We start from the raw sequence: 12176 nt of genomic DNA, 5'->3' as shown, positions 1-12176 counted from the left end.
CAACTTTACGCAGCTGTCAAAAATATACTAATGGCTGTATCGCGCTAAAAATTTGACATGTATACCTAAAAACATTAGACTTTTTAGAATTCTTTTCCTCTAATCCGTGAAGGAGATTACTTATCAAACCAGCATAGTAATACAAAATTTCTTTATCGACGAATATATTACAATCTTCTAGTAACTCTCAACGCTTTTGGAAATACTTTCAACAAGCTTTCAATGTTTCAACGTATCAAAGGCTTTTTTAAATTCTACAAAACACAAGTATATATTATTAATTAGTACTTATTATGCCATTTTGTTACAGAAAAAAACCGAAGGACCAGCCATTGTGTAGGATGCGGTGGCCAAATCCACGACCAATACATCCTGAGGGTGGCTCCGGATCTAGAGTGGCATGCGGCGTGTTTGAAGTGCCAAGAGTGCCAAAGGTTTTTAGACGAATCGTGTACGTGTTTTGTTAGGGATGGAAAAACTTACTGCAAAGTGGACTATGTAAGGTAAGAACAAAACTTACAGCATCCTATACCATTAGTTACAGTTTGTTAAATATGGGAACTGATATCGGTGAATAAATTGTCTTTGAACATTTGGAAGAATCAGAAATAATCTGACAATGGCAAACGTGACTTTACCGAAACGTTGTCAAAACAATGTTTTTTCTAGAAACCAAAGTTATTTAACGCGGAGTCAAACACGAGATATAGCTCTCATTCTTCATTTTTCTTTCCACGATTGTCTAATATTTGCTTTTCTGTGCAATGTTGTACTGACTTGTTTCCTTATGTGATAGTCCTAACCTATCTTAAATTTGGACGTCCTCTTGGTCTCTTGATGCCTCTTGGATCCCACAGTATAATTCTATTGTCAGTTCTCCTCTTTCACGCTAAATATCCCGCTCACTGCCGTTTTAAAGATTTAATTCTGTGAATACCTTGGCTTTCTGACCTTCCAAAGTGTCCAAATTTCGCAGCCTAATGTCGTGATTGTTAGTATACACTGATCGAATGCGTTTTTCTTAAGTTGGAGTGGCATCTTCGATTTGAAGATAACTGCATTTCTACTAAAACATGCCTAAGCCAGTTTCATTCTTGATTTCAGATGGTAAGGAGCCAGATTTATGTATTAATTGTCCCAGGTATACATACTTGTCTACTGTATTAAGTGCAGTGTTGTTTATTATTACATCTTGGAGATCCATTAGCTCGACTTGTTCGATAGCTCGATCCACTAACTTGACAAAAACGTTTTTGTTTTTGTCAAGTTCATTTTTAGGTCAACTTTATTGCTAGCTGCATTTAGGTCTTAAGTTCTTATAGTTCTGCAGGATTATTAGCAATCAGCACGATGTCGTCTGCAGATCTTAGATGGCTCAGGTATTCTCCATCAATTGATATGCCTTGTTCTGTCAGTTCAATTTGCTGAATATATTTTCTAGAACTGCAGTGAAGAGCTTTGGTGATATTTCGTCTCCTTGTTGGACGTTCTGGTAGTGGAAAATTCTGGAGTGTTTTCATAAATTTTTACCTTAGCTTTTGCTTGTCTGTATATATTTGCTAAAGTCTCTTTGTATGGTTTGTCAATGCATTGGTTGGTCAAAGCTTCTATTACTGCTTTGGGATATATCGAATCGAAATCCTTCTCGAAATCTATGAAGGTTAATGCTAGCTAGCGGTATTTCATATTATTTAGCTCTACTCATTAATGGTACTGGATCCACTTCTGAAGCCAGCTTGTTCTCTCGACTGTGCAGCATCTAATGCGTTTGTTAATCTGTTGTTGATGATCTTTGTGAATATCTTGTATACGATTGTTAGTAGACTTTTATAGGTCTGTAGTTTTTAATATCCTCTTTACTACCTTTCTTATGAATGAGAATGCATCCAGTGGGCTGGTATGCATCTTGATCTTAATGCCTGCTAAGAATTTCCAGGTTTTTTTGCCAGCATATTTAAGCAGTTCCACTGTCATACCATCTATTCCAGCTGCTTAACCGCTTTTCATTTTTGTAATTGTCGATTCTATTTCTTCCGGAAGGACTTCTGGTACATCTTCATATAAATATAAATATAGGGTCAGCAAAAACACGATTGATAACTTTATTATTGTCAATACTTCGACTGTGTACATTTTCAATGTTTCTTCAATGTAAATAGTTTTAAAATTAATAAAGTGTTCAATCATAATGTAAGAAATAAATTTCAAGTTAATTCTTTTCTTTTTCAAATATTGGAATAAGGTAGTCCAACATCAAAGAATGTCAGAAATGAGAGCCTGGATTGAAACCAATTCTTCTTCTTCTTTTGGTATTATAACACTGGATGGGTCTTTGCCTGTCTGGCTATATCCTTCCATTCAGATCTCTCTTGGGCTCTTCTCCTCCATTGTCATATTCGTCATCCAACCATCTCGTCCTGGGTCTTCCTTTTTTCCGCCTTCCTACCGGCTTCCACTGTAACATATTCTTTGTCGTTTTCGTATCTTCTTGTCGCTGAACATGACCCATCCATAACAGTCTTTGACTTCTCACAAATCTTACAGTGTCATACCCTTCATTCAGTTCATTAACCTCGTCGTTTCTCCTGATTCTCCATGTATCGTCTTCCTCTTGCACCGGTCCATATACTTTTCTCAGTATCTTTCTCTAGAATTTCCTGAGTTGGGCTTCCTCTTTTTTCGCCATTACCCAGGTTTCACAACCATAGGTTACTACTGGTCTAATCAAAGTTCTGTAGATAGTCATCTTGGTGTTTTTGTCTAATAATTTCGATGTCATCAGTCTTTTATTAGCATAGTATGTACGATTTCCACTGGAAATACGTGCATTAATTTCGGTACTTACGGAATTCTTCTGATTGATTTCTGTGTCCAGATATGTGAAGTCTTTCACACGTTCAATAGTAGGTATAGTTGTCTATTGCTATATTATTTTCATGTATATGGCCGGTTACATTGGTTTTTCTGATAACTGCTTCAAGAACTAGGTTGAACAGCATGGTTGAAAGTGCGTCTCCCTGTCTCACCCCCATGTTGATGTCAAACAGGGAGAACAGTTCTCCATCTACTATAACTGCGGCTTTTGAACCCTGCAACGTCATTTTTTTGAGGTTAATATATTTTTTGATATACATAGATTTCGGAGGTCTTCCAGCGTTTTGTCTCTTTTCACACTATCAAAAGCTTGTTTAAAGTCGTATGTCGTATTCATAAGCTTTCTCTTGTATTGTTCTAAGTATGAATATGTTGTCTGTAGTGGCTCTATTTGGTCTGAATCCATTTTGTTAATTACCAATAATATTTTCGGAGTATTTTGACAATCTAGTGTAGATAATGCCAGAAAGGATTTTATATATTACATTTAGCAATGTAATTGGTCTGTAATTCTGGCATTCCCTCTTATCTCCTTTTTTATATATTGGCTGGATAAGACCAACTGCCCATTCCTCCGGCATTTGCTCCTTGGTCCATACCAACTTTATCAGGTAATGGATTCTTCCCCAGAGTTCGGGTCCTCTATATTTCAACAATTCTGCCAAAACTCCGTCCGTTCCTGGCGCTTTACTGTTTTTTAGTTTCTTTATTATTTAACTACTTCTTCATAACTCGGATTTTCAATGTGCAGCTCCGCCGTAAAATATATTGTCTCGTTTTGATCATTTCCATTGTCTGCATTTAGATTTTCCTCAAAGTATTCTTTCCATCTCATTATAATTTATTGTGTCTCTGTTAGTAGTTCTCCGTCCTTGTCTTTGCATATTGTCAATTTTGGTCTAAACGACTGTGTGCTTTCTTTTGTTATTTTATAGAATTTTCTGCTCTCGTGTCTGTTGTTATGTTCTAGGATTTCTTGTACTTGTTTTTTCAAAGCCTCTCTTTTTTTTCTTCTGCATATTCCAGTTGCTTGTATCCTGTTTTAGTTATAAATTTCTCTGCTATTTCTTGTGTTTCTTTGAAGTTGGTTAAGCTTAGCTTGCCTTTTTTCCTCTACTGCAGTTCAGCATTCATTATACCATTCCGCATTTCCGAATTGAAATCAATTGCTGGGAAAATATAAAAGGGTAGCATACCAAATAACCAAATAAGAAATCCTGTAAAATACATGATATCGTACGGTAGAAAAGACAGAGAAGAGAGGAATGGAATAATTGGCATACTGCACGAATGGATCGTAAAGGACTAGTATAATAGCAAGGGATTTATAACAGGTATCAGACTACTATCATTAAAACGTTGTCGAGATACCTGGCAGTCATTGTCACAAATACGTCTACAGCCTTAAGATCAGAGGAGAACAAACCTAGGTCCTTATATAAGAAAAAAAAAGAAATTTCTTTTTATATTATTTTATATATCTTGTAATGATTTCCAGATATAAAAACGTCATTCAGTAATCTAATTTGTAAAATAATATAAACTAATTTACAAGACTTCCTCGCGGTGTTCGATTTTTTCCAATATTTTCACATGTGGATCGTGGCAATACGATACGAATACTCGTACCTACAGAAGAAAAAAATCTGAGCAGCATAAGATAAACAGCGGAAGAAAAACAAGCCGGATGCGTCAAACTGTCAAAACCGCGACCCTCTGTGTGCGGTAGTGTTGGATAAACATTACCGACACCTAATATTTTGGGACATCGACAACGAAATCAGTCAAAGGTTAGAAGAAGGAACACCTGGCCCACCTACGGGTATAGTCTTGGCCGCAGCGCCAACGTAAACATTGTGACTTTTACCCCTACGAATGTTGGCAAAAGACGTTGAATATCGCATATCGTTCTGAAATTTTCAAAATTATATAATTAGGCAAGTATGACCCTGAACGTAGTTGTTTTACAAGTTTTCCAACAAATATTTTTCTCAGACCGGAATTATGAGTGAATTCCGATTCTGCTGAATATCTAATATATCTAGAATACTGAATATTTAATATATGCTGAATATTTAATATATCTAGATATGTTTAGCCCACTAACAAAAAAAAAAATGTTCTACATTCGATTTGGAAATGCATAATAGTAGAATTTTTATGGCAGAAGGTTACAACGGTTTATATACACGACTGTTCAAAGCAGAGCGAACTGTTTATCGGTTTATGTATAAACGGTTCTTTAATCTCATGTTTGATATTTTTTTATCACCCGCTAAAGGATTGTTTAAACACAAACCGATAAACAGCCATCCCCATCATCTGATTTAGATACAGATGCCAGACCATCTCAAGCAACCTCCAACTACACTCTAACTCAAAACCCCCAGGACGACCTTTGTATGTGCTACTCTACAATATTTCACTAATTCGTTTGGTATCCCGTCTTCATCTGCTGCTTTTCTGTTCTTCAGGTTTTCAAGTACTTTTTGAACTTCCTGTACATTTATGTTAAGTTCTTCAATTGTGGTAATTTCTGGTGTTTCCGGTTCTAGCGTCGTTTGTTCTTCCTCTGCATAGAGCTTGTTTAGGTAGTCAATCCACGTATCTTTTTCTATGTGTTTTGGTTCTATTAGTTCCTTTACCTCCGTTCTTTGACCTCTTATGAAGCGCCATATTTCCTTTTGCAGACCGTAAAAATCATGTTCAATTTCTTTCGAAAGGCATTCCCAGTGATCATTTTTTATTTTTCTTACTAGTGCATGTGTTTCGTTTCTAATTGTCTTGTAATTATGGTATGCCTCTTGTGTTTTGCTTGACATGTATTTCAGGTAAGCTTTTTTCTTTTCTTTACATTTTTTCTTCACTTCTGTACAAAACCATGGAGTTTTTGCCCAGATTTCTTCGACTCCATCACTTTCTGTACCTAATATATGCGTTTCTGCTATTTTCGGTTTTTTAGAATAGGTATCTTGTGGAATGATCCTATAAGCTTTCGACTTTTATCTTTGTGGTGTATTCTGGTGTTTTGTTATCACATATAGTTTTTCCTTGTGATGGTATCCCTGTTCCCTGGTGTATAGATTAACTTTTACATTTACTATTCTTTCAGAGGTATATTTACATTTTTGTACTTTCTGTACTGTCTGTGTAAAAATTTTCTGTGTACTAACAGGGCGACTCCGTTTTTGGCTTTGATTTCTTTCGCAACACCACTGCAAATCATCAGATAGTCATCTAGCATAATTTGACCCTTTCCTTTTTTCTTCGTCTCTTGTGCACATATATTTTTTTCTACAAGCTCTTTTGTAATTTCCTGCTCTCTTGTGTGTGCTCCAAGTACCGATGCGAAGCATATGTATTTCTCGTTTTCCATAAATTCGTTATCCTCGTTCTTGCGTTAGTCGTCGTAATGAAATCATTCCTGTTCCGAGGCACAATCCTTTTTCTATGAGCTTTATGGTTTTAAAGTTTATCAGTAGGGTGCTAAACTGACTGTAGATACCCTCCTCCTTTATCCGGGCGTGGGACCGGCAACAGTTCTGTCGAGCACCCAAAAAAACTGCAGGCGGAGTTTTAAAAATTCTAAATAGAGATAATACCATATCATGTTCTAATCTTATTGTAAATAAAGTTCCCTGCCCTGAATCCTTATAGTACATAATAATAGGAGACCTAATCGCCAGATCCCATAACTAGAACGATTTCAGCTACAAACAGAACCGAAAAAATATTAATAATTATCTAGTGAAAACGGAAGACACCATGGCAATTGGGAGGTCTACTTAGTCTGTGGTTAGTCACCCTGAACGACCTGGGTGTGAAGAGTTGTTTTTTCCCTTCACTATCCTTGATTGCTCGATTAGGTTGGTAATAGTCTTGGTTTATGGTAGGGTAGATTTAGTTAGGCGTTAATGGGCACAGCTCCCAAAGGCCAAAAAAAGTCAATTGGATCCGTCGAACCAACCCACTTTCCAGGAAATGCTCTACCAACCCATACCCATTTGGATATAGTAGTGAGACCTAGGACTACAAACATAGATCCGAACCTTAAAAGAACGATCACGAGACCACAACCCCATACTCCTAGAAATAGATTCATGGAAAGAAGGTAACATAATAAGGAAAAGAAAGAAATCAAAATGGTCAAACTTCAAACGACTAGTGAGCATAGGAATTGAAAACGTTCCTACAATCGATAATCCACAAGAAATAGAGAAAAAAGTCTTAGAACTAGAAAACATTATAAAAGAGCAACTAAGAAATAACACTACTGAAGTACATGAAATTCACATGGAAAGATTTAGAGATATTAATGAGAAAATAAAAGAAATGATAAGGGAAAAGAACAAAGCCAAAAAGAGCCAGAAGAACAAGAAATCAGAACAAGAATCTACAAATGAAACAGGCACTAAGAGAGCAATAAAAATATTGTTATTTTTGAACTTTTTTCTTTTAACTTGCTGTTATATGTCAGTTGTTGTTTATTGTATTTTCTCCGAATGTGTCAATTATGTCTGGTATTGCTATTTTCCCTAATTCATTATCTTAAAATATTTTCTATTGTTTCAGGCTGTTCGGTACGAAGTGCGACAAATGTGGACTATCTTTTAGCAAAAGTGACTTTGTGATGCGAGCCAAAAGCAAAATATACCACATAGAGTGTTTTAGGTGTCGGGCGTGCACCCGGCAGTTGGTGCCCGGTGACGAGTTTGCGTTGAGGGACGGCGGCATTCTCTACTGTAAAGAAGACCACGACGCTATGGAGAAGACGTCCACTCCTACATCGGGGCACACGCCCGGTACGGAAAGTAACAATAACACCAGTTTGAGTAATAATAATCATAACAGTAATTCAACAGAATTGGGATGTATGTCTGGTAAGTTTCTAAATTCTTTATTCTCTAAGATTCTCGTTTATAACATTTTATAGATCATCTTAAAATCGTCTCTAATAATTTGTCTCTTATCTTAGTAACTAAAAAGTTTAAAGTCCAGTTTCTTATAGAATATATATATATATATATATATATATATATATATATATATATATATATATATATATATATATATATATATATATATATATTGAAAGGAGAGTCCTGAAATTGTGGAATAGGTCGGGAGTGTTTTTTTAACTCGTCTAAAGAGAATTTTAGTTTTTCCACAGTTTCCACAGCAGAGATATCCAAAATTTGTTCCATGCACCTCATGTATCCAGTGCGGATTTTCTTCGACCCAATAATGCATATTATGCAGCTTAACACCACCCACACTATTAAACGTAGCCTCGTCTGTCCACAAAATCTTTGACATGATATGCGGTTGTTCTTCTAGCAGACCTAACATCCAATTGCAGTAATTCAGCCTTGCATCAAAATCTCTCTCATGTAAAGCTTGGTGGAGAACTACATGATAAGGATGCAGTCTAAAAAACATAACAACAAATATTGGTGAAAAAGAAACCACTATATTTACTACAACTCAAAAAATCTTGAAAAATCCACAATTGTTTTACAAGATAAATCGTGCATAAGAATTTTTAAGAAACGGATAAAAGCGTCGTGTTGCCGTTTTATCGGAATATTAAAATAACAGTTGAATCTAAAGTTTAAAGGGAATTCCAAGTTTCTGACCTAAACGTTCACTTTATAATATGAAAAACCAACCTGTTATATTTTAAAATCCTTAGAACAGTAGTTTTGGGGTATGTTTAATTCTATAGAGATTTGCCGACTACTTATATGTGGATTCTGTTAAATTAAAGCAAAAACATTGATTTAATTATCTTCGGTCATACCTCTACTACGTCGGTCGTTTAAAACAAGGACGATGAAAACTACCAATTTCTCTTAATCTTCTTGCCTTTCTTTCAAATACTTCTTTGTGATAATGCCTCCTGTCAGGATATCTTACAGAATATATACGTGAGGTAATAGCGGCATTTTGGTGACATTCGAAATAAACTCCAATCATATACAATTCTGCATTTGATATACTGATATACTATACTCATAATATACTCATTACCAATATTAATATCTATTGAAAAAAGTGCAATCTTCAATTCGAATTATAATATAACACTTCTTAACAATGTTTTGACTGCTGTCAATAAATAAACAATATGAACTCCCCGTCAAATTCATTCTCGTAGCCTACTTAGTTTCGAAAAAACTATTTTTAATCATATGAAATAACAATAGTCAAAATAGGTATCAACATTAAGATTCCTCTGCTATAAAAAAATTTTGCCTGCTGACTTATTTTGTAATTTAATTTATAATACAGGGTGAGTCAATACTATACTTACTTATGTTTATACGTTTTTATTCATATCTCGAGTTCGACAAAAGCTATTAACTAGCGGTTTGCGCCATTTTGTTACGAATTTAATCCAGTTCCATTATAATTTACAATAAATAGGAGTTTCCATTAAACATTTTAAAGAAAAACAAATTTTAATTTGAAAGTACCCTCTACCTATAAGAATTAAAACTAAATTTAATTATTTTATAGTAGATATAAATTAATTCATCCACACTCTTTCTAATGACACTAATTTCGTTAAAATCGGTTAATCCAAACCAAAGTTATAGTTATTTATCCACAAATACTTTCCCACTCTCCCCCACCCTTTATTTGAAAAAATAAAAAAAGTACTTGAACAACTTTGTGCAGAATTTAGGCCTCTTTCTAGTTTACTTATTTATTAACACTTGGAATAATTGAGCATATTTCCCAAAAAACTGGTTTTCAAAGTTTTCTTCACAGGTTACGCCCCTTAGCGGTTAACCCAGAAACTTGATAGTTATTTCCAGCGATTTCTCTTGGCTACTTTTACTAAGGAATTTTTTCTCCTAAAGTTATAACATGAATAGTTTCTGATATATAGCCGAGAGATCGCTTATTGGACCATCCGGTAAAATTATTGGATTAAAGTTTAGTAATCGCCATTTTTTTTTTGTTTTTTTTTTAAGGAACAAAATTGAAAAAAAATTCTAGCTCTTTTATTTTACGAGCTAGAGCCTTTTAAACAATTATTGTTTCTAACAATTTTTGAACACTCGGATCGAAATCCACCCTCGAAATTCGTAATCAGCAGCCAAAAATACAAAAAAACTTTGGTGGACCGTCAGAATTAAAAAGACCACGGTAACTTAATTGGCCACTATACCTACTATTTAGATTTCATTTATGTGCAAATTAAAGTAAAATGTCTTCAAACTAATGCTTTTGCTTTAGCAATACAAACAATAATTTCTCTTCAATTTTGCGTAGATTTAATTGCACATTTGCTACGCATATTTGAAATATTACTTTCCTGCTGTAAAAGATATACATAAACAAAACACTCATTCACGAGTAACAAAAAGGCCGAAACCGTAAAAAGCGATACTCGGAAAACGAGCAGATCCCCTGTCGGTGTGTCGGTCAACTTAAAAAAGCAAAGAAAACAAAACGGAAGAAAACAAAGGAGATGGCAAAAGCACATCTGTAAGAACAAAACAAACAACGACGATCGCAAGAGACCCAGCCACTTGTCCACTCTTAGTCGTTGAGGTGGTCCGAGAAGAACTGAAAATAAAAAAAGAATAACAACAGTGTTTCTTCAGCGACCATTGGAGTGTTTGAACAGCAGGACTGTATTTAAAATATGTTCCAAATGAAAAATATTTACAAGTTAAATTGTTTTCGAACAAACAGAAAACTAAAGGGGAGTTTTGCTATAAAATTTACTCAAATATTTAAGTATAAAGTACAAAAGGTATGAGTATTTTTTAAGTAAATAGATGTCGCTGTAGGAATTATCACACTAATTACGTTTATGGACAAAATGGAGGGAAAAGAGACAAATTAGGCCCTCAAAATTTTGCATTGTGTCGATTGTGCATAATCAAATCCATTTGGTCCCATTAGTATAATTGGAGTATAAATTATACCTTCACTATTTACAAACATTTTTAGACTTTTTTCTGTTTTTTACCATTTTTCTTTCACTTCTTGACATTTTTTGTCCTTTAGATTTCGCGATTCACAATCGCTGGTAGCTTCCAGCGTATTTCTGAGACAAACTTTTCGTTCTATATAAAAAGTGCTAACAAACATTTTTGTTCAAAATTATCTCAGCTAGTTATTCTACATTCTCTATCTATTCTATATATAACTATCTCAGTAAATCGATGTTATCCGTTCTCCTCCCTTCGAGGGGGGTTTATAGGGGAAGGCCGTGGGTAGGAGTGGCAAACTTTTTCTTCTTTGGAAATGTTCTTCTTCTTGATGTGCCTATTTGTTACGAATGTTGGCGATCATCATGGCAATCTTTATCTTATCTGCAGCAGCGCGGAAAAGCTGCACAGATGTTGTATTAAACCAGATTCTGACGTTCTTTAACCAAGATGGTCTTCTTCTTTCTGGACCTCGTTTTCCAAATATTTTTCCTTGCAGGATGGCTTGAAGAAGAGCATATCTGGATTCATTTCGCATAATATGTCCGAAGAACTGTAACTTTCGAGATTTGATGGTGGTCAGTACCTCTCGGTTCTTATTCATTCTTCTGAGGACCTCCTCATTTGTGACTCGGTCAGTCCACGGGATCTTAAGCATTCTCCGATATAACCACATCTCAAATGCTTCCAGTTTTCTGCACATATCTTCGTTCAAGGTCCACGATTCAACACCATAAAAAAGGACAGAGAAGACGTAGAATCGCAGCATTCTTACTTTTGTATCAAGAGAGAGGTTGTGACTCTTGAAGAAGGCCCACATCCGATTGAAGGTGGATCTAGCTTTTCCGATGTGTGATCTCCTTAATCCTGCAATCTTAAGATTGCATGTAAAAATAAAATATTTTCTCAATTTTATAAATAAAAAAAAATGAGGTGTTAATTACCCCAACACACAGCTCCTGTCAGAAAATTTCACCACACAGTCGCCGGGTTAACGTTTATATTGAGTCAATATTGTTGACTGTAATACGTGACTTTGTTCATAAGAACTTGTAGGTCTTCTAAGTTGTCCGCAAATACTATGGTGTCATCTCCATATCTGATATTGTTTAGCCAGTAACCATTTAGTAGAATACCTATTTCAGTTTCGTGCAAAGCTTCGATAAATATTCGTTCAGAGTACAGATTGAAGATTAGAGGTGACAAAATACAGCCTTGCCTCACTCCACGCATGATTTTCACATAGTCAGTGTGTTCACCTTCAACTCTGAGATTTGCTGTCTGATTCCAGTAGAGACTTCTAATTATTTTCAGATCTTGGTTGTTAATTCCTGTTTTTTTTAGTATTTGCAT

General features: G+C 35.1%; 1 protein-coding gene across 2 annotated transcripts in view; it reads left to right on the top strand.

Annotated features, from left to right (window-relative positions):
- The window catches only part of tup (LIM1_Isl and LIM2_Isl domain-containing protein tup), a 128229-nt gene that overhangs the window by 89517 nt on the left and 26536 nt on the right, over positions 1–12176 (top strand). For both annotated transcript variants that reach the window (XM_072531507.1, XM_072531506.1), the window contains exons 2-3: positions 311–503; positions 7447–7754. In XM_072531507.1, the coding sequence (XP_072387608.1) occupies positions 311–503; positions 7447–7754 (501 nt within the window). The remainder of the gene's footprint in view (positions 1–310; positions 504–7446; positions 7755–12176) is intronic.

This window comes from Diabrotica undecimpunctata, chromosome 5 (assembly GCF_040954645.1).
Source record: "Diabrotica undecimpunctata isolate CICGRU chromosome 5, icDiaUnde3, whole genome shotgun sequence".
NCBI lineage: Eukaryota > Metazoa > Arthropoda > Insecta > Coleoptera > Chrysomelidae > Diabrotica > Diabrotica undecimpunctata.
This window is presented reverse-complemented; position numbering and strand designations above follow the sequence as displayed.